Below are 21,788 nucleotides of genomic sequence, written 5' to 3'. Positions count from 1 at the left end.
TTGCAGCACGCCAGGCCTCCCTGTCCATCACCAACTCCTGGAGTTTACTCAAACTCATGCCCATCGACTCGGTGATGCCATCCAGCTATCTCATCCTCTGTCGTCCCCTTCTCCTCCTGCCCCCAATCCCTCCCAGCATCAGGGTCTTTTCCAATGAGTCAACTCTTCTCATGAGGTGGCCAAAGTATTGGAGTTTCAGCTTCAGCATCAGTCCTTCCAATGAACACCCAGGACTGATCTCCTTTAGGATGGACTAGTTGGATCTCCTTGCAGTCCAAGGGACTCTCAAGAGTCTTCTCCAACACCACAGTTCAAAAAGCATCAATTTTTCGGCGCTTAGCTTTCTTCACAGTCCAACTCTCACATCCATACATGACCACTGGAAAAACCATAGCCTTGACCAGATGGACCTTTGTTGGCAAAGTAATGTCTCTGCTTTTTTAATATGCTGTCTAGGTTGATCATAACTTTCCTTCCAAGGAGTAAGTGTCTTTTAATTTCATGGCTGCAGTCAACCATCTGCAGTGATTTTGGAGCCCTAAAAAAAAATCTGACACTGTTTCCACTGTTTCCCATCTATTTGCTATGAAGTGATGGGACCAGATGCATGATCTTAGGTTTCTGAGTGTTCAGCTTTAAGCCAACTTTTTCACTCTCCTCTTTCACTTTCATCAAGAGGCTTTTTAGTTCAACTTCACTTTCTGCCATAAGGGTGGTGTCATCTGCATATCTGAGGTTATTGATATTTCTCCCAGCAATCTTGATTCCAGCTTGTGCTTCTTCCAGCCCAGCCTTTCTCATGATGTACTCTGCATATAAGTTAAATAAGCAGGGTGACAATACACAGCCTTGACGTACTCCTTTTCCTATTTGGAACTGGTCTGTTGTTCCATGTCCAGTTCTATCTGTTGCTTCCTGACCTGCATACAGGTTTCTCAAGAGGCAGGTCAGGTGGTCTGGTATTCCCATCTCCTTCAGAATTTTCCACAGTTTTTTGTGATCCACACAGTCGAAGGCTTTGGTGTAGTCAAAAAGCAGAAATAGATGTTTTTCTGAAACTCTTGCTTTTTCAATGATCCAGCGGATATTGGCAATTTGATCTCTGGTTCCTCTGCCTTTTCTAAAACCAGCTTGAACATCTGGAAGTTCTTGGTTCACGTATTGCTGAAGCCTGGCTTGGAGAATTTTGAGCATTACTTTACTAGCGTGTGAGATGAGTGCAATTGTGCGGTAGTTTGAGCATTCTTTGAGATTGCCTTTCTTAGGGCTTGGAATGAAAACAGAGACTTATTCCCATTTTGCAGATGAGCAAAGTGAGGTTCAGAAAGGTGAAGCCACACAGATAGAAAGCATGTGAGCTATAGCTCACACCAGAGAAGCTGACAAGGATAAATGTGTTGAACCACTTCAGGCTCCTCAAGTGGCCCCCCCCACACACAGAGGGCCATGTTTCCTATCAGGGAAAATGCTTTATGGAAGAATCTAATAAAGGGGACTTTTTGCTATAAGAATTAATATTTTGAAAACTATTTATGCCCCTAGGCTTATACCACTTCCCACTTTTTCTGTACTAAACCTTCCCCATACGTGCATGTGTGTTAAGTTGCTTCAGTTGTGTCCAACTTTTTGTGACCCTACGGACTGTAGCCCGCCAGACTCCTCTGTTCATGAGATTCTCCGGGCAAGAATACTGGAGTGGGTTGCCATGCCCTCCTCCAGGGCATTTTCCCAACCCAGAGAATGAACCCACGTCTCTTACATCAGCAGGTTCTTTACCACTAGTGCCACCTGGGAAACCTGCCCCAAGGACATTAAATTAGTTTAAATGTATCATGTAAAAATAAATAAAAGACTCTGTGATCATTCTTAACTTTAGGTTGTGCCTGCAGGGCCATTCTGAGTCCCATGGGCACAGAGAAGCTGTTATGCCAAGGCATTTTGCCTTGGAGGGCAAAGCTGGGTGAAGGGGCAGGTGATAGGGACAGCCATGCCTCCTCCTTCCACTCTGGGGGTCCCATACAGCTGGGGAGAAAGAAGTTTCTGTAAGGGTGGAAGGGGCTGTCATCGCTTGTCTGTCTTGTAATGACTCATTTTTTCCTTTCAGCCAAAGTCACCATGTGATTTACTGATAGCTATGGCAATATTTACAGTTCTAAGAATGTATTAAATCACCATTTATTAAATGTACCTTACGAAAAAAAAAAAGTACCTTATGTACATGAATAACACAGGTGTGTAGCATACTCACAAGTGTGAAACATCATAGAAAGCATGAATACATGATATATGATGCATACCTTTTAAAGAGAGAAAGCTAGGTTAAGTGGGGGATCTACTGATCAAAGTCTCAGGGATTCAAACCCAGGACTGTCTGACTCTTAAATCCTTTGCTCTTTCCACAGCTCAAGTTTTTCTCTTTCAAACACAGACACACACACACACACACAACCACACACTTTAACCATTTTGTTTTTGAAATGGAGGACAGCAAGGAATCACCACCGAGAGCTCTCAATTCTTGTATTAGCATTAGAGAAAGATAACTTAGTAGACTCAAACTCTTCAGAGATGGAAGGTAGGTCTAAACTCATCCTGGAGCCTGGCTGGAAAGCAGTCAAACAGGACCCGAGCGATACGAGGCTCAGGGAAGTTTAAGGGCCGAGGGGGTACAGAGGAGCGAAGGTCTGGGAGGTGGAAACAGTCTCAGAGGGGCTGCTTCTGAACTGAGCATTGAGAGAAGAGAAGGGGATCACTGTGAGAAGTGGAAATGGAATGAGGTTTCAGAGGGAGGAACAGCAGGTACGAAGCACGGAGGGCTATTTTGAGGCTTTCAGGGAGACCCTGGATGAAATCTCATAGGAGACCCTGTGTGAAAAGCAGCGAAAAGCTTGAAAGGGTTTTGGCTGGTTGGGAGCTGCACATTTGCCCAGCATCTGTGCCTTTCTTGCTTGCTTTATCTCCTTCGTAGAGTCTGTGTGGTTTCTATGGCAACTAATGCCACGGTTGGACCAAGTGACCCAGACTAAGCTAATCAACATTTTCCCTCCCCCTCAGTGGGCAGATGATCTAACTAGTCCAATCAAGTTGAACCTCAGGTCTTTTACTGGAAATGTAGATGCATTAAGTTGGAACTGCTAACATTAGAAGCTGCTAACACATCTGGCTTCCCAGGTGGCGCTAGTGGTAAAGAACCCGCCCAGTGCAGATAAATGTGAGATGAGGGTTCAATCCCTGGATGGGAAGATCCCCTGGAGGAGGAAATGGCAACCTACTCCAGTATTCTTCCCAGGAGAATCCCAAGGACAGAGGAGCCCGGTGGGCTACAGTCCATTCGGTCACACAGAATTGTACACAACGGAAGCGACTTAGCATGCATTGAGCACATCTGGGGACCACAAGGTAGATCAGCCTTCAAATGAAATTGACAAAAGGATTCTAGGAGCAGAGACAGCGAAGGAACCACAGTCCTTGATGACAACCCTGAGCTAGCGGCTCCAGCCTTATCTAAAGCCTGCATGGCCTGTGGGCTCTCAAATGTGTGAGCCAATAAAGTCCCATCATTAAGACACTTGGAATCAAGTTTCTCTTAGAACTGAAAATTTCCCCATTGAACTCTTCTAGAATTGTTAGTTCCTTAAAGTCTGCCTTTCCTTGAGCTCCAGCACGCATTACGTCACCTGGCTCACAGACACTGATAAAAGAGTATCTATTAGATGAATGAATAAGTGAATCATCACCTCCACTCACGTCATGCCTCATAAGAAGTGCTTTTTTTCAATCAAGAAAAATGTTTTTGATTGTGGACTCTGTGTCCTACTACAAAGTAGATGCTTTTCTGCCTGGTCAGAGTGAGAGGTGATAGTCCCTCTGTTGTGTCCAACTCTCCAACTCTTTGTGACCCCATGGACTGTAGCCCAGCAGGCTCCTCTGTCCATTGGATTCTCCAGGCAAGAATACTGGAGTGGGTAGCCATTCCTTTCTCCAGGGGATCTTCCTGACTCGGGGATCAAACCCGGGTCTCCTGCATCGCAGGCAGATTCTTTACCATCTGAACCACTGGGGAAGCCTTTTCTATCTGGTACCTGGAATTATTTCTTGTAGAGCTTCAGGCTGTAACCTGCAGCACTGGGTTCAGTGTGGCTTGAGGTCAGTGTTGCAGGGGACAAATTTCTTCCATCAGAGGAGAACAGCGGTTCTCAAGCAGGATGACTTTGCACAATTACCACCACTGCTGCACACTCACACCCACTCCTGCACCAACTCCTGGGATACTTGGCAATGTCTTAAGATCTTGTTGGTTGTACAACTTGTAGGGGGAGGGTTGCTAGGCACATATTGTGGGCAGAGGCCAGGAATGCTCATCAACATCCTACAATGCACAGGGCAGCCTTCACAACAAAGAATTATCTGACTCAAAATGTCAATCATGATTAGCTAGAGAAATCTGGTGTGAAATTCCCTTGAACTTCATTAAAAAAAAAACATGGGGAGCCAATATGCATAATACTGACCTGTCTATACCCAGGGAATGTTCTCTGATGCGTACCAAAAGCTTCCAATTCATCTGTTCTTAGTCCCGGGTAACATTCACAGCTAAGACGAAACTAGTTCCCCATACTGGACACCAGAGGGCAGGAATTTCTAAAGACAACACTTAATCCTAGGCAACTGCTTATGATGAAAACACTAAAGATGATTAAAAACATTCTTTTCTGGACCTGGAGAGGAGTGCATATTTGTAAAAATATATATGAATTTTGCATAGAAATGAAGGCCGCTATAAATATTTAAAGTATGTGGCTGTGAAAAATCAGCCAAAGTTAGAACACACTTTTGGTAAATTGATGCTTTCGAATTGTGGTGCTGGAGAAGACTCTTGAGAGTCCCTTGGACAGAAAGGAGATCAAACCAGTCAATCCTAAAGGAAGTCAACCCTGAGTATTCACTGGAAGGACTGATGCTGAAGCTGAAGTTCCAATACTTTGGCCACTTCATGTGAAGAGCCAACTCATTGGAAAAGACCCGGATGCTGGGAAAGATTGAAGGCAGGAGGAGAAGAGGGCAGCAGAGGATGAGATGGTTGGATGGCATCACCGACTTGATGGACATGAATTTGAGCAAATTCCAGGAGATAATGAAGGACAGGGAAGCCTGGCATGCTGCAGTCCACAGGGTCGCAGAGTGGGGCACGACTTAGCAAGTGAAGAACAACGATAACAACAAAGCTGTTCGGAATTAAATGGTAGTTATGCTAGCTAGGTGTTTTAAAGATATTTTCATTGCAAAGAACTGACATTCCCCTTGAGTTGTATAAATCCCAAAGGAGTTTTCTGGGAGGCTACTGGAGAGTTCTAATGAATACAAGGGCTGGTTGACAGCCAGATAGTGGTACACTGAGGCCGGTTCATACCTGCTTGTGAGAACCTGTTGAGTGCAATACTCCCCTACTCCCTGTTCAGTGACTTCATGTGGTAACTTGATATCGGCCACAGTGGGAATATTTGCACATGGAAATCAGCAAACACTAGAAATCAGGGTTCTATCCTCTTCCTTTTCATTTCTATGTTTTTTTTTTTTTTTTTAAGGAAGGGATTGTGTAAAAATTTACTAGCACGTCACTACAACCAGGCCATAAGCAAGAGCAGGGAAGTACAAGGGCCTCAAGAGTTGAGAACTGTGAACTTCCCCTAAAGGTCTGCAGATATGACCAAGCTCCAACTATCTCCAGACTCAAGGTTTCTTCCTTCAAAACTCTAAATTCCTGGAAAAGAAAAGCCAAATGGCATAGCATCGATTCATGCTTCCAGCAGCTGCACCATGGAGCAGGTTTACTGAGGGCAGATTGTTCTCAGAAGGACATGCTGTTGTGAGCTGCACTGATGTCTCTAAAAGTGTCTACAACATTTACTTATAGCTGTCTGGCTGTCGATCAATTCTTTCCATATATCTAAAATATTCCCTGCTACCATGATTCAAAAACATTTTGCACAACTCTAGCACAGACTCCCTCGCCTAATAGACCATAGAAAGTGAAAGTGTTAGTCACTCAGTCGTGTCCGACTCTTTGCAACCCCCATGGACTGTAGCCTGCTAGGCTCCTCCGTCCATGGAATTCTCCAGGCAAGAATACTGGCATGGGTAGCCATTCCCTTCTCCAGGTGATCTTCCTGACCCAGGGATTGAACCTGGGTGTCTTGCATTCCAGGCAGATTCTTTACCGTCTGGGCCACCAGGGAAGGGACGAGTAGACCACAGGATCCACAGCTAATGTCAGAGGGCCAAGTTTCTCAGAGTCTAATATCTCCAGGTAATAACCATTTTGCCTTTGGTTCCTTAGAAAGCCCATCCGACTGTTCTGCAATCTGTAAAATAAATAGTAAATTTAGCTCACATGAGAATCAGTAGTAAGAGGCAAGGAAGGAAGAGGGGGAAACATTACAGTAACTCCTATCTTTCTAAAGGAAGGAAAACATAAAAATAAAAGGAGGGAATGATGGTTACCTACTCAAGAGGACATTTCTTAACTCCAGAATTCAGATGGCCTCTGATGTTAAGTTTTCTATCAAGGCTAACAACAGTCTGCGGCCATCACCCTAGTTTGCTTCAGACCCTTTTAAATGTGTCAAATTTAAAGGTCATAAGAGTCCAGTGGCAGGGCAACTTGTCTGCAACATGGACCAGCTGGAGTGCTTTCTCCTGTCCAAGGTCCTACTGGAAGCTTACTGCTTTTACACTTATCAGACAAGCGGGAGATTGCTGAATACCCTTATGCATGGGAACACCGCCTCCAAAATTCAAAGTATGACATAGGAGTTATGTCTCTCTTTAGTAGTAGGAGACTTAAAACTGCATTCTGGTTCTCAAGCTTGGTTGCTTTCTGGAATTACCTGGAGAGCTAATACTGATGCCTGGTTCCAACCCCAGAAATTCTGATTCATTTGGACCCTGGGACTTTTAAGAGCTTCCCAGGTGAAGCACTGGGAAGCTGTCCCTCCACTTAGACTGGCAGAATTTTCTGGGGTAACTATTTTGGAACCCTGGATTGTATTGAAGGCTTGCGTCTTCCAGGGGAGGGCTCGAATGGTTAAGTTAAGATTGTTAGTGATAGTGGTTTAGTCACTAAGTTGTGTCTAACTCTTTTGTGACCCCATGGACTGTAGCCCGCCAAGCTCCTCTGTCCGTAGGATTTCCCAGGCAATAATACTGGAGTGGGTTGCCATTTCCTTCTCTAGGGGATCTTCTCAACCCAGGGATTGAACCCGAGTCTTCAGGATTGACGAGCAGATTATTTACCACTGAGCCACCAGGGAAGCCCAGATTAAAGTTAATTGCAATCAGTTTCAGCTCTTAGCACATAGCAGCCACTCATCCCCTTCTTCCAGCCGCTGGACAGACCACTGTGCATGTGTTCCTGGAGTGACTTACTCACAGCTTGCAGAAGCCTGGGTGGGCAAAAAGGGCCCTGTCTTCCAAATATTGGGTATTTGTGTTCTGATTGCTGACTGCTGCTTCTGATCACAGAGGTGCAGACAGAGAGGCAAACATCCATTGTTGTTGCACATCCCGTCATTGTTGCAAGTCCCTCCCCTTCCAGCTGAAGTGACTTCCAGGGGATTTAAACGGTCAACAACCATTACCTCTCCCTTCATTTTTTTCTTTTTCTCCCATTAGTTCTAGGTATTAAAGACAAGGACATTCAAAAACAATACATATAAAGGGAAACTAGTAAGTGACCATGAACACCCAGGGAAAGGCTCAGAAAAGACTTCAAAGACCTTAAGTTTATAAGTTAGACTGATTCTTAACACAGAGTCAGCCTACAACAATCAAAAAAAGCAAAAATAATAATTGAAAGCTATAACAAAAAATAGCAAACTGCAGGGGAAAGAGGATAATCTGCTTTCCAGAGTTACCACAGTATTTGATTCAGATGTCCAGTTTTCAATAACAACAAAAAAAAATCATAAGTCATGCAAGCAAATAGGAAAGTCTGGACTATTCAAAGGAAAAAACAAATACCAACTGTTCCTAAAAAAAAAAAAAAAAAAAAAAAAAAAAAAAAAAAAAAAAAAAAAAAAAAAAAGCAAAACTTGATGGAAAATATCCTAGATGAAGACTTTAAAAGAACTGTCAAAGATGCTCAAAGAACTAAAGGAAGATGTGGAAAATTTTGAAAATGATATATGAACAAAATGGAAATGTCAATAGAGAGAAGATCTAAAAATAAACCAAAAAGTAATCCAGGAGCTGAAAATTACAACAACAGAAATAAAAAATCTGCTAGAGGGATTTGAAGACAGGTTTGAGGAAGTAAAAGAAAAGAATCCATGAACTTGAAAATAGGACAATGGAAATTATTGAGTCTGAGAAACTGAAAGAAAAAAGATTGCAGAAACGTGTACGGAGCTTAGGAGACCTATGGGATACTAGCAAGCTGAGTAGTATATGCATTGGAAGAGCCCCAGCAGGAGAGGAGAAAGTATTTGAAAAAATAACACCTGAAACTTTCCCAAGTTTGATGAAATACATGACTATAAACATCCAAGAAGCTCAATACACTCCAAGTAAGAGGAACTCAAAGTGACCCACCCGAAGACACATGATAATCAAACTTCTGGAAGACAAAGATAAAGACAAAGGGAAAATCCTGAAAGAAGCAAGAGCGAAGTGATTCATCACATATGACAGAACCTCAGTAAGATTATTGGCAGATTTCTCATTAGAAGCTTTAGAAGCCAAAAGGGAATCTTGCAGGTTGAAATGAAAGGACATTAGCCAGTTACCAAAACCTGCATGAAGAAATAAAAGATCTTATAAAAGTACATATATGGACAATTATAAAAGCTAGTATTGTAACAACTGCTTATAACTCCACTTTTTGTTTTCTACATTGTTAAAGAGACATATATATATATATATATTTTAAAATTACCTGTCTAAAAACTATTATTATTATAACTTTGGTTTGTTTTCTACATTATTTAAGAGACAGATAAATATATATACATATATTTTTTAAATTGCCTGTCTAAAAACTAGTATTATTATTATAACTTTGGTTTGTAACTCCAAATTTTGTTTTCTACATAATTTAAGAGACTAATAAATTTAAAAGAATTATTAGTTTATGTTTTGGGGCATGCAATGTGCAAAGATGTGTAATTTCATGACATCAACTGCCACAAGGGGTGAGGACAGAGCTGAAAAGGGACAGAGTTTTGATGTGTCTGGGCTTCCCTGGTGGCTCAGATGGGAAACAATCTGCCTGCAATGCAGGAGACTGGGGTTCAATCCCTGGCTCAGGAGGATCCCCTGGAGAAGGGAATGGCTACCCACTCCAGTATTCTTGCCTGGAGAATTCCATGGATAGAGCAACTTGGTCGGCTACAGTCCATGGGGTTGCAAAGAATCAGACACGACTTTGGTGTGTTTATGAAGTCAAGCTGGTATAAAGTCTAATTTGAGTGCTATAACTTCAGGATGTTAAATGCAAACCCCAAGATTACCACAAAGACAATAGCTATAGAATGCATACAAAAGGAAATGAGAAATAATCTCAAATACTTCACTATTGAAAAATCAACTAAACACAGAAGATGACAGTAATGCAGGGAATAAGGGACACCAAAAAAGCTATAAGGCGTATAGAAAGCAAATAGCAAAATGACAGAAGTTAAGTCTCTCCCTACCAGTACTTTACTTTAAATGTAAATAAAAATAAAGGGAAAACATTTATTCTCAGGTAGTGACAGGGATGAACAATGTCATGTGAAAATACCTGCCTGAGTGACTAAATAAATGTCTCTTTCTGTTCTTGTTTGTTCTTCTTATATTGTTTCCATGTTTATTGCAACCACACCTTCTTAATTGTAAGCCACCTAAAACAATTCCTGAATGGAGATGAGCTTTAAAATAGGTTTCATAATATTATTACACCTGTTCATGCCTCACCACCCTATTTGTCTAACTAAAGAGCATCGCATCCCCTAGTTCTACCACCACCACCTTTTTTCCCTCCTCCTGACGGCCCCCAGCTTGGAGAGGTTCTCACAAAGATAGAATCCAGCTCACAAAGATAGAATCCAGAAACTTCCCTATGTGAGTAGTGAAGATAACTTCTGAGTACAGTTTAACTATAAATAAATTTTAATTTCCTCTCTTTTTCACAATAGATGATTAACATTGATTTACCTTTCATTTCATTGACCTTTCCTTCTACAGTGTTCAATTTCTTTGTAAGTCTACCCCCTAAAATTTTTATTTCAAATATAGTACTTTTAAAATTCTAGTTTTTAATTGCTTTCATTCATTTGCTGATTCCTATCTGTTCATTCATTTTGAACAAGTTGTCCATTAAATTCTCAAAACATTTTTTTTACAAAAGCTGCTTTAAAGCCCTTATTTACCATTTCCAATGTTTGAGTTATATTGGGGTTCATTTCTTGTCAGTATGTGTCACATATTCCTGTTTCTTTGCATGCCTAGTAACCTTTTAAAAATATATATCTGGCATTATGGATGACATGTAGAGGTTCTGGATCTGTTATTTCCCTCTGTAGAGTGCTGATTTTTGTCTGGACAGTTAGTTAACTGATCTGGACCTAAATTCCAAAACCTATTTCTACTGCAGGAGGCATCAGTTGAAATTACTCAATTTTTATAGCCTTGTAAATGTTGCTATTTCCTGGGGAAACTAAAGTCTTTCCTATGCATGGACACTTAAATTGTCATCCAAGGTTTCGGTAAGAGTTTTTATGCCGACTTTGGGGTACCTCATTCTGTGTATCCCTTTTTCTGGGATTTCCCTATGCTTTTCAGCCCCCTTTACAACTCTATCCTCTGACTCTTCAGGTCTTTCTGTGTGAGTTCTAGCCAATTAGCTCTACGTGAATTGAGGGATAACCTCAAATGAAAAGCTGTATAAATGTGAATTTTACCCAATACACTTCCCTCCTTTCAAGGATTGGCGTATTTTTAGTCCCTCTCATTTACCTTCAGATATTGATAGTTTTATTTAACTTTTTCTTTAAATTTAACCCAGAGTATATGACTGTTATATAATATATGGGAGCATTAGTTTGGTATAACCTATTCAGTTGTGATCCAAAAAAGATTCTAATTCTGCACTAATTTAACTTAGTTATCCTCCTTCGCCACCTTCTTTTTTTCTCCTAGTAAGAACTGAAATCAACAGAAAATCTTTAACATTGATACGGCTTTTATTTCGTATATGAATCATGTATAAAGTGAAAGTGTTAGTTGCTCAGTCGTGTCCAGCTCTTTGTGACCCCATGAACTGCATCATGCCAGGCTTCCCTGTCCTTCACTATCTCCTGGAATTTGCTCAAATTCATGTCCATTGAGTAGGTGATGCCTTCAAAGCATCTCATCCTCTGCCACCCTCTTCTCCTTTTGCTTTCAATCTTTCCGAGCATCAGGGTCTTTCCCAATGAGTTGATTCTGCATCAACTGGCCAAAATGTTGGAACTTCAGCTTCAGCATCAGTCCTTCCAATGAAAATTCAGGATTGACTTCTTTTAGGATTGACGGGTTTGATCTCCTTGCTGTCCAAGGGACTCTCAAGAGTCTTCTCCAGCACCACAACTCAAAAGCATCAACTTACCAAGTGTTAGTCACTCAGTCGTGTCCGACTCTTTGAGATCCTATGGACCGTAGCCCTCCAGGATCCTCTGTCCATGGGATTTCCCAGGCAAGAATACTGGAGTGGGTAGCCATTCCCTTCTCCAGGGGATCTTCCCAACACAGGGAGTGAATCCGGGTTTCCCACGTTGCAGGCAGATTCTTTACCATCTGAGCCACCAGGGAAGCCCTTAATCATGTTTGTATTATTTCATGTAACTGTAAACCATTGGTGAACAGTAATGGCTGTTCACCAATAAGTAATGGCTTCCTTATTCTATTTTTGAATGATGTATTATGATGAGCCAAAGATTTTCTAATTTTGGTGAAGCATACTTTATCATTTTTTCAGCTGTGGTTTTGTCACCTAAGGGACACTTATCTACCCCCAAATTACAAAGATATTCTCCTATGCTTTTCTCTAAAAGCAAAATACTCTCTAACATAAATCACAGCAGGATCCTCTATGACCCACCTCCTAGAATATTGGAAATAAAAGCAAAAATAAACAAATGGGACCTAATTAAACTTAAAAGCTTTTGCACAACAAAGGAAACTATAAGCAAGGTGAAAAGAGAGCCTTCAGAATGGGAGAAAATAGCAAATTAAGCAACTGACAAAGAATTAATCTCAAAAATATATAAGCAGTTCATGCAGCTCAATTCCAGAAAAATAAATGACCCAATCAAAAAATGGACCAAAGAACTAAACAGACATTTCTCCAAAGAAGACCTACAGATGGCTAACAAACACGTGAAAAGATGTTCAACATCACTCATTATCAGAGAAATGCAAATCAAAACCACAATGAGGTACCATCTCACGCCAGTCAGAATGGCCACTATCAAAGGGTCTACAAACAATAAAGGCTGGAGAGAGTGTGGAGAAAAGGGAACCCTCTTACACTGTTGGTGGGAATGCAAACTAGTACAGCCACTATGGAGAACAGTGTGGAGATTCTTTAAAAAACTGGAAATAGAACTGCCATATGACCCAGCAATCCCACTGCTGGGCGTACACACTGAGGAAACCAGAATTGAAAGAGACATATGTACTCCAGTGTTCATCGCAGCACTGTTTACAATAGCTAGGACATGGAAGCAACCTAGAGGCCTATTGGCAGACAAATGGATAAGAAAGCTGTTGTACATATACACAATGGAATGTTACTCATTAAAAAGAACACATTTGAATCAGTTCTAATGAGGTGGATGAAACTGGAGCCTATCATACAGAGTGAAGTAAGCCAGAAAGAAAAACACCAATACAGTATATTAACACATATATATGGAATTTAGAAAGATGGTAATGATAACCCTATATGCAAGACAGCAAAAGAGACACAGATATAAAGAACAGACTTTTGGACTCTGTGGGAGAAGGTGAGGGTGGGATGATTTGAGAGAATAACATTGAAACATGTATATTACCATATGTGAAATAGATCTCCAGTCCAATCAATTCATGAAACAGAGTACTCAGGGCTGGTGCAGTGGGACAACCCAGAAGGAAAGGATGGGGAGGGAGGAGGGAGGGGGATTCAGGATGGGGGACACATGTACACCCATGGCTGATTCATGTCAATGTATGGCAAAAACCACTACTATATGTAAAGTAATTAGCCTCCAATTAAAATAAGTAAATTAATTTTTTAAGAAAACTTGTGGCTTTAGCTTTTATGCTTAGATCTGTAATTCACGTTGAATTATGGTGTGAAATACACACAGTAACTTTGGTGAGTTGCAAAATTTTGGAGTGAGAAAAGCTGCATACAACAAGTGAATCAGTACAATTCTATTTATGTGAAGTTTTACGGCAGGACTAGCTCAGCTATGGTAATAGAATCAGAAAACTGGTTTCCTGGGTGTGGGAAGGTAGTGACTCCAAGGGGCACAGGAAACATTTTGGGAGTTATGGATATGTTCTATATCTTAAAGAAGTTTTTACATACACATGTACATTTGTTACAAATCTAATGAACTGTACACTTAAGTTGCATGTGTTTTACTTTGTTTAGATTATACACCAGTTAAAACTGTATTATGAACCTTTAAAAAATCCCCAAGGAAAGAAAGAAACTTAAGTCATTTTTTTTTAGTTGGACAAAATCTAGTCCCCTGGTAATGACAAAGAGAAGCTACTGGCATATGAATTGTTATGGTAACAATGTCTGATTCTTTCATCCCCAAGAGGGAATTTGATGACACCATCAATCACAGAAGTCTGAAATAATAAACACACAAACTGGAGGGCATCACAGAACCAATACTAGGTTATCTGATTCATGATTTTTCAAAGATCTCAAAATGTTCTACCTGAAAACTCTCTACTCTCTTAGGATTCTCTACATGAATTCCCAAACCACTATACCATAAACATTGTCTCTGAGAAGAGCTGTATAAAATTCCTATGTAATCTTTGTAAAACAAAAGGTAAGAGTTTGTCCTTCATGTCAACCATTGAGCCATATCTAGTTCCTTTTCTGTACACAGAGGATTTCATATTCCTTAGATTAAGTATCACAAAGGAGTTTTGTAAACTTGGCTCAAATTCCAAGGTCAGGATACAAATAATCGAAAAATGATAGTTTAGCCACCAGCCAGTGGTCTGAATCAATTTTATATTCAAATACTTTCGAGAAAGAGCATATATTTTATGCTGTTATTGGTTCTATCACCTTTCTTAGAACGATCTTCATAATACCGTTTAATTAAAATAATTAATTCCTTAACTATACAACTCTTTAGAGTCCAATTAAATATTTTCATAACACTCCCTTTCTCTGACAGCCACCCTGTGAGCTAGGCTTGGAAGTGGCTTTTATACTTTCCGTTTCTGTAGGAAAAGCCCTTTGTACTTTAGAAAAGACATAAGTTTTAAGATCTCTTGTATTAAGGCCAGCTTAGGCCAGCTAATGTCCTAAGTCTTTGGGCAGCTAGCTCAAATTGTGTTTCTACTGACTTCACTCTATTTTCATATGGGGAGATATCCAGGGATCAGTGGTGCCTGACACCCCAGCCAATGTCTATCACCTTGTTTATTACACTTTCAGTCATGGAGAAGCAGGATTCAACACAGCATACTCTGTGTACACTCTGCTTTATTTAATCTAGTTTTATCTGTTTCTTTTTACTCCCAGGAAAGAATGAGATACCAAAGGAAAACAATTCAATTGTTATTATTTTTATTGTTTCTGTGGACCTTTCAGAGAATGTTTCATTTCAGGTAACTTTAAAAAAGTAATGATATTTTATTCTCATGTTGGTAAAGGATCTAGTGTATTCAGAAAGGTGATAAACTCTCACCCTGAATGAATCATCATCCAAATATATTGATCCAAGTATACCCAATTATATCCAAATATATTAACATAAACATAATCTTCAGCATAAAAGTTCTTTGTTTCTAATGTGATCAAAGGTAATGTAATTTTTGTAGGTCCATATGTGCATGGAGAAGCAATGTTAAAGTACCAAGACAGTTATTATGTAATTGATGACAGTGTAATGTTAGTACATGTTGTAAACTGCCATTTTTGCATGGGTGATATTAAAAAAAAAAAGTCCCTAATATTGGTGACTTCACACATTAAGTGTGGTATTTGTCCCCATATATTTGAGCAAATAGAGAGATTTCATTGGCAATTAGGAAATTTCATTGTTTTTTCTTTTGCTTGGTTTCTTTGGCTGTGCTGCGTGGCTTTCGGCAGTGAAAGAAGAGTCCTAACCTTTGGGCCACCAGGGAATTCCCACAAATGTCATTGTTTAAATGTTATTAAGCAAGCTTCTCTGTCATTTGTACCTCAAATAATTACTTCGGTTTTTTTTTCTCCAGATATAGCATGCAGTCCTAATTGCAATGATTTTTATCATGTTTATTACTGTATTGCTTATAACCAACAATATATTTGGCACCTAGTGTGTGTCTTAGTCTAGTTAAGCTACTTTAACAAAATTCCATAGACTGGTTGGCTTATGAACTACAGAAATTTCTCACAGTTCTGAAGGTTGAGAAGTCCAGGATCAAGGCACCAACAGGTTTGGTGTCTGTTGAGGACACACTTTCTAGTTCACACACAGCCATCTTCCCAATGTGTCCTTCAATAGCAGAAAAATCTCTGCCATAGGGTCTCTTTCCCAAGGACATCAATCACATTCATGAGGGCTCCATCCTCATGATCTAATCACCTCCCAAAGGCCCTACCTCCTAATGCCATCACCTTAGGGGTTAGGACTTCAAAATACGAATTTGAGTGGTATGCAAATATTGCATATATAACATTACATGTTCATTAAATATTTGGTAATATTAGATAACAAAATTAGGTAATAAAATGAATGGGTTCATAGGGATATAAGTCCTGGGGGTTCATTGGTAGGACTGATGTTGAAGCCGAAACTCCAATACTTTGGCCACCTGATGCGAAGAGCTGACTCATTCGAAAAGACCCTGATGCTGGGAAAGATTAAGGGCAGGAGGAGAAGAGGACGGCAGAGGATGCGATGATTGGATGGCATCACCGACTCAATGGACATGAGTTTGGGTGAACTCTGGGAGTTGGTGATGGACAGGGAGGCCTGGCGTGCTGCGGTTCTTGGGGTCACAAAGAGTCGGACATGACTGAGCGACTGAACTGAACTGAACTCTGTGTGCTTGCTAAGTTGCTTCAGTTATGTCCTACACTTTGTGACCCCATGGACTATGGCCCGCCAGGCTTCTCTGTCCATGGAATTCTCTAGACAAGAATACTGGAGTGGTTAGCCATTCCCTCCTCCAGGGGATCTTCCCAACCCAGGAATTGAACCTACGCCTCCTGCATTGCAGGTAGATTCTTTACCACTGAGCCACCAGGGAAGTCCCAGGGAAATAAATCTAGTCATATTAAATGTGGAAACCCTTTATATAAGTTTGAAATTGATACAATGCTTTTCATTTATCCTAAACACAAAGAAATTACAGAGGATATATCAGTGCTGGTAAGTCTTTATCTGCAAATAGGCTATGACTTCTTTGAAGACTAAATAAGTTGGAGGGCAATGGACTAGCTGCAAGTCCTTGGCAGGGTAAATCTATAGGCAGGGCAAATCAAGGCAATTTTACAAATAAAGATATTTACAAGTGGAGATATTTGTTTAAGGTCGGAGTACCAGGAGTCAAAGAAAGAGCAGACTGGCAGAGTGCTATCTCTGATAGAGGAATGAGACCTGGTTAGAGGAAGCATGTTACAGAAGCCAGAAGCCAGCCTACAGGAACCTTGGATCTTTTAAAGCTCTGCAGAAACACATGGGAATTGAGTATTGGCTAAAAGATTCCCAGGTATTAATTACATACCACCTGAAAAATCATGCCATCAGAATGTGTGCAGAGAGGAAACTTCCTCAAAGTTTGTCCAAGATTCAGTATCATAAGATACTGTGCTTGTGGGAACACATAGTGAAGTGGAAGCAACTTTACCTTATGTTGCTTGTTGTGTTCAGGGTCCTTGTCTGTCTCATGGTTACATGACTGCAACATCCCCACTAAGACCGAGACTCCATATACTTGGGCGAGCTGTGCCATATGGGAAAATAATAAAGAAGCTTTTCATGTACCAGGCAGAGTATGTTTTCTCATGGCCAGCAGGGCATTGGAACTCTCCATCACCTGAAAAAAGCAGGAAAATCCTAGGCAAAAAGTGGGAACATTCAAGGAAAGCCTGCTACAGCAGATGCTGGGAGAAAGAATGGATTAAAATGCTTTCTGCCAAAATGTATTCAGTGCAATACAACCTAACAATCATCCTATTATTAATATTAGCTCTCCTTAGCATCAGGAGTCTATAGCTGTAGCATAGTAATACTTATCATCCAAGGCATTGTTATTGATGGAAGCGGTGCCTGGCAGAATGTCACATCTCAGCCACATTCCAACATTGCAGTTACACCCATCTGTGTACATAGGCACAAAGACAATCTCATGACATATGACTCAGCTCCACAGCTGCCTAATCCCCTCAACTCAGCCCAGAATCAGCTCTCCCAGGGTGTCTAGCAAAAGTGTCATAGAGCTTTTACAAAAGAGGAAGAGTAAGGGCTCAGGCATGATTGTTGGTCTTTTCAGCTACTGTGTGACTATGGGCAAGATAATAAAAGCTCTCTGTGCTTCACTTTATTTCATAGGAGTGGATTGAATTAGATAATACTTAGGAAAGTATTCAATAAGTATTAGTGATTAATGAAAGTAATCTAAATATATCTGGCAGATTAGGGAATACTCCCCTTAAGAAGGGATATTTAAATGAGACCTAAATGCGATGTGGGAATTAGCTGGTGGAACCTGTGGCATATTTAAGGGACTAACCAAAGGCCAGTGAGTCTGGAAAACTGTCAATGTGGGGCTAGGTAGGAGAGGCGGGTGAAACAGTGTGAAGGGTCAGATCATACAGAATATCATAGCTATATAAAGAATATGGACATGATCCTTAGGACAGTGGGAGGCCACTGGACATTGTTAAATAGAATAGTGATTGGTAACATTGGAGCTTCAGGAACATGTTATTGGAAGTAGAGTGGAAATATATCGTGAATCAGTTGTAAAGGTAACATGCAGGGATAAGGAGAGGCAGCACATCGCTAATTACATGGATAGAAACATGAAGGAATTTTCATTATATTGTGCTCCTTTCATTATATTGTGTACCTTTGAAAAGGTACACAAATTTTTAAAAAGTGAACAGTGAGGCCAATAAGGAGGCTATGGTAGTAGCCCAGACAAGGAATGATGCTGACCTGAAGTCATGTGGTAGCAGGGAATGGAGATAAGGGATGGATTTGAGATGTTTTGGAGGTAAAACCATCAGGGTTAATGATGGGTTTGATGTTGGGATTCAGAAGGGCTCTGAGTGGAGAATGACTCTCATATTTCTGCCATGCAAATCCAAGCAGATTCAGTGAGTTAAGGCAACATATGAAGAGGAACTACTTTGGGGAAAATATGATGACTTTAACATTAAACATCTTCCTTTGGTAGCATCTGTGCAAAATTCAAGTAGAAGACTTTAGAACTCAGTTGTATATACTAGTATTACATTCATGGGAGAAGTATCTTTATATATAAGAACTTGAAACCACAGAAAAATGCCCAGAAGATTGTCAGTTGATCAAACAGAGTACTTAAGAAAAATCCTTCCAAGAATAATGATCAAATCAAGGCTGCTGAGCAGATAGGATATTTAACGCTAGTCTTAGGTAGAAAATATGAATATATTTTCATTGTGGTAGAAGGCACTACAGGTAAATTTGCAGATGAGGTTGCAGAAAGTTGAGGGAGCTTCTGTCTGATGATTGCCATTTTCTCTATGAATTAGAAGATGAGAATGAGGACTGTGGGAACAGATAAAGACTCCTGGGATGCACAGAGAATTACTCTGAGGGTGGAAATCATGATTTTTCCATGCCACAACTATCAAAGTTCACTATTAATTTTCTGCTTCATGCTTATTTTGCATTTTACATCTGATAATACATCTCAAACTCTATACATATTATGTGACTCTTTGCATTATTTTTCCTAATAGGTCTGTGAATACTCAAACAGAAGAATTAAAGATATCAGACTGTTTTTTTCCCAAGTAAGAATTCCAAATCTAATATGTGTGAGATTAATCCATAGACTGCTCAATAGAAATGAACAGATGGCAACAATACTGTGACTGGCATTCCAAATGTTGGCGAGCAGATGGATCTTTGATGGTTATTTTAAAAAATAAGCAGTAGCCGAGATCAACTGGGAATGGACATTAGGACCTAAGTCCTCCATGAATGAGAATTTAGATGATAGAAACACAATGGGTCCTAGAATGATGGACAGTCAAAAATGTAAGGGTACATTTGAGATCATTTGGTTGTTCCTCCTCATTTCACCAATGAGAGAACCGAAGCCCAAATCAGGTGGGTGGGCTGTCTGTGCACTTTGTGCCTTAATACAACAGCTTTCTTCTGGCCTCTCTGCCTCCATCTTCTTACTCTACGCACCTGTCTTTCACCTTCATGCTGTAGATCTGAGGACCTCTCTTAACTGAAACTTTGAAAAGAGATATCCAATTATTGGATAATGATCCGTGACTCTTCCTCCCATAATATCACTACATTTGTCAGATCTAATCAGATCATACAAAGCACACCGACTATTTAAACAAAGATTTTAGTATAAAGAATTGCTGATTACTATACAGTGGTTAAGGGGCTTCACAGGTGGTGATAGTGGTAAAAAATCTGCCAATGCAGGAGACCTCAGAGATGTCAGTTCGATCCCTGGGTCGGGAAGATTCCCCTGAAGGAGGGCATGACACTCCAGTATTCTTGCATGGAGAATCCCATGAACAGAGGAGCCTGGCAGGCCACAGTCCATGGAGTTGCAGAGTCAGACACTTCTAAAACAACTTAGCACCCATGGACACCCATAAAGTCATTAACTAGGTAACCTGAAAAACTGAAAATACAACTCTAAGGTGTCATAGAGGGAACAGCTATAGGAAGTAATTATTTTCCCTGGTTCTGAAGAAACAAAAGGAAGAGACTCTAATTATTATACCTTGAAAACTTAGAGACAAATCTCACAGAGCATAAACTCCAATGCAGCTCAACTGATGTGCTCACCTCTGAGCTCTAGGGAAGCCTCTTGGGGCAGAGAACCAGCCCTTCTAAGGAGGAGCACGGTGAGACTGGTTTTGCAAGTGTTGGAAAAACTGAAAGTTGGATTCAACTGCTCAGGAAAAGAACTGCTATTGCTGTGGTAAAATGCATTGCTGGAATGGGACTTGCAGGCACAGGATGCAGACAAGAAGCCCACAGGAAACAGAGAAGAGCAAGTTTCTTCTTCCTCCAGCCTTGTAATTTTCCTCCAATGCCCTCTATTAGTAGAGCCTAACAGGGTGCCCATTGGCAAAGGAGAAATGTGATTTGCAGCGTCCCAGCTCAACATAATAAAGCAGGGTATACTGTGGTGGGTTTAACTATGAAAGACAATAGCTTAATAACTGACACAGCCTCCCCCTAACAAGACACGTAAGTTATAGCCTCATAATTCAAGGTACTGATCAATCACAACAGGTGAAAAAAGGAGAAAACCATATAATCATTTAAGTAGATTCCAAATAGGCTACTTTAAAGTTTCAATCTCCATTCCTTTTTATTTTTTTTGGGGGTGGTGGTGTTTAAACAGCAGAGATTTATTTTCTCCCATTTCTGAAGGCTGGAAATAGAAGATCAAGGTGTTGGCAAGTCTGGTTTCTTTTGAGGTCTCTCTTCTTGACTTGCAGCTGCCTGTCTCCTTGCTGTGTCCTCACAAGGCTTTTTCTCTGTGTACACATTCCTGGTGTCTCTTACTCTTCTATAAGGACACCGGCCCTATTGGCTTTGGCCTCGTCCTCATGACCTCGTTTAACCTTAACCTGTTAGTTGCTCAGTCGTGTCCGACTCTTTGTGACCCCATGGACTGTAGCCCACCAGGCTCCTCTGCCCATGGAATTCTCCAGGCAAGAATGCTGGAGTGGGTTGCCATTCTCTTCTCCAGGGGATCTTTCCGACCCAGGTATCAAGCCTGGGTCTCCTGCGTTGTAGGCAGGCTCTTTACATCTGAGCCACTGGGGAAGTCCTGTTTAACCTTAATTACCTCTCTAAAGGCCCTATCTCCAAATATTCAGACTGGGATTACACCTTCAACACATGAATCTGGAGGACACAATTCAGTCCATAACAAGCTCTGAACCAGCTAATAGAATCTTTCTCTTGCTGTATGTCCGTTCCTATTGCACTTTTCATTTTTTTTCATTGATGATCATTAAGGCTGAACATCTTTTCATATGAATATTGGTCACTTGGACATTCACTTTTGCAAACTGCCTGTTTATATCTCTTCTCCTTTTTATCCCACACAATGGATTGTCTTTTTTTTTTTTTAAATAGATTTGAATACACATAATATAAAATTCACTATTTTAATTGTTTAAAAATGTACACTTTGGGGCTTTCCCGGTGGTCCAGTAGTTAGGAATATGCCTTGCAATGCAAGGGAACTTGTTTAATCCCTGGTGCACAAAGACTCCACGTGCTGCAGAGCAACTAAGCCCATAGGCCATAACTACTGAGCCCACATGCTGCAGTTACTGA

The 21,788-nt window shown here is 40.6% G+C and overlaps 1 protein-coding gene across 1 annotated transcript in view; it reads left to right on the top strand.

Moving 5' to 3' along the window:
• The first annotated feature begins 14,785 nt into the window (after positions 1-14,785).
• The window catches only part of LOC122442666 (N-acetyllactosaminide alpha-1,3-galactosyltransferase-like), a 33,685-nt gene continuing 26,682 nt past the window's right edge, over positions 14,786-21,788 (top strand). The window contains 3 exon segments of the mRNA XM_043470507.1: positions 14,786-14,865; positions 16,584-16,616; positions 19,196-19,249. Of these exon segments, the coding sequence (XP_043326442.1) occupies positions 14,786-14,865; positions 16,584-16,616; positions 19,196-19,249 (167 nt within the window).

This window comes from Cervus canadensis, chromosome 5 (assembly GCF_019320065.1).
Source record: "Cervus canadensis isolate Bull #8, Minnesota chromosome 5, ASM1932006v1, whole genome shotgun sequence".
Taxonomy (NCBI): Eukaryota; Metazoa; Chordata; class Mammalia; order Artiodactyla; family Cervidae; genus Cervus; species Cervus canadensis.
This window is presented reverse-complemented; position numbering and strand designations above follow the sequence as displayed.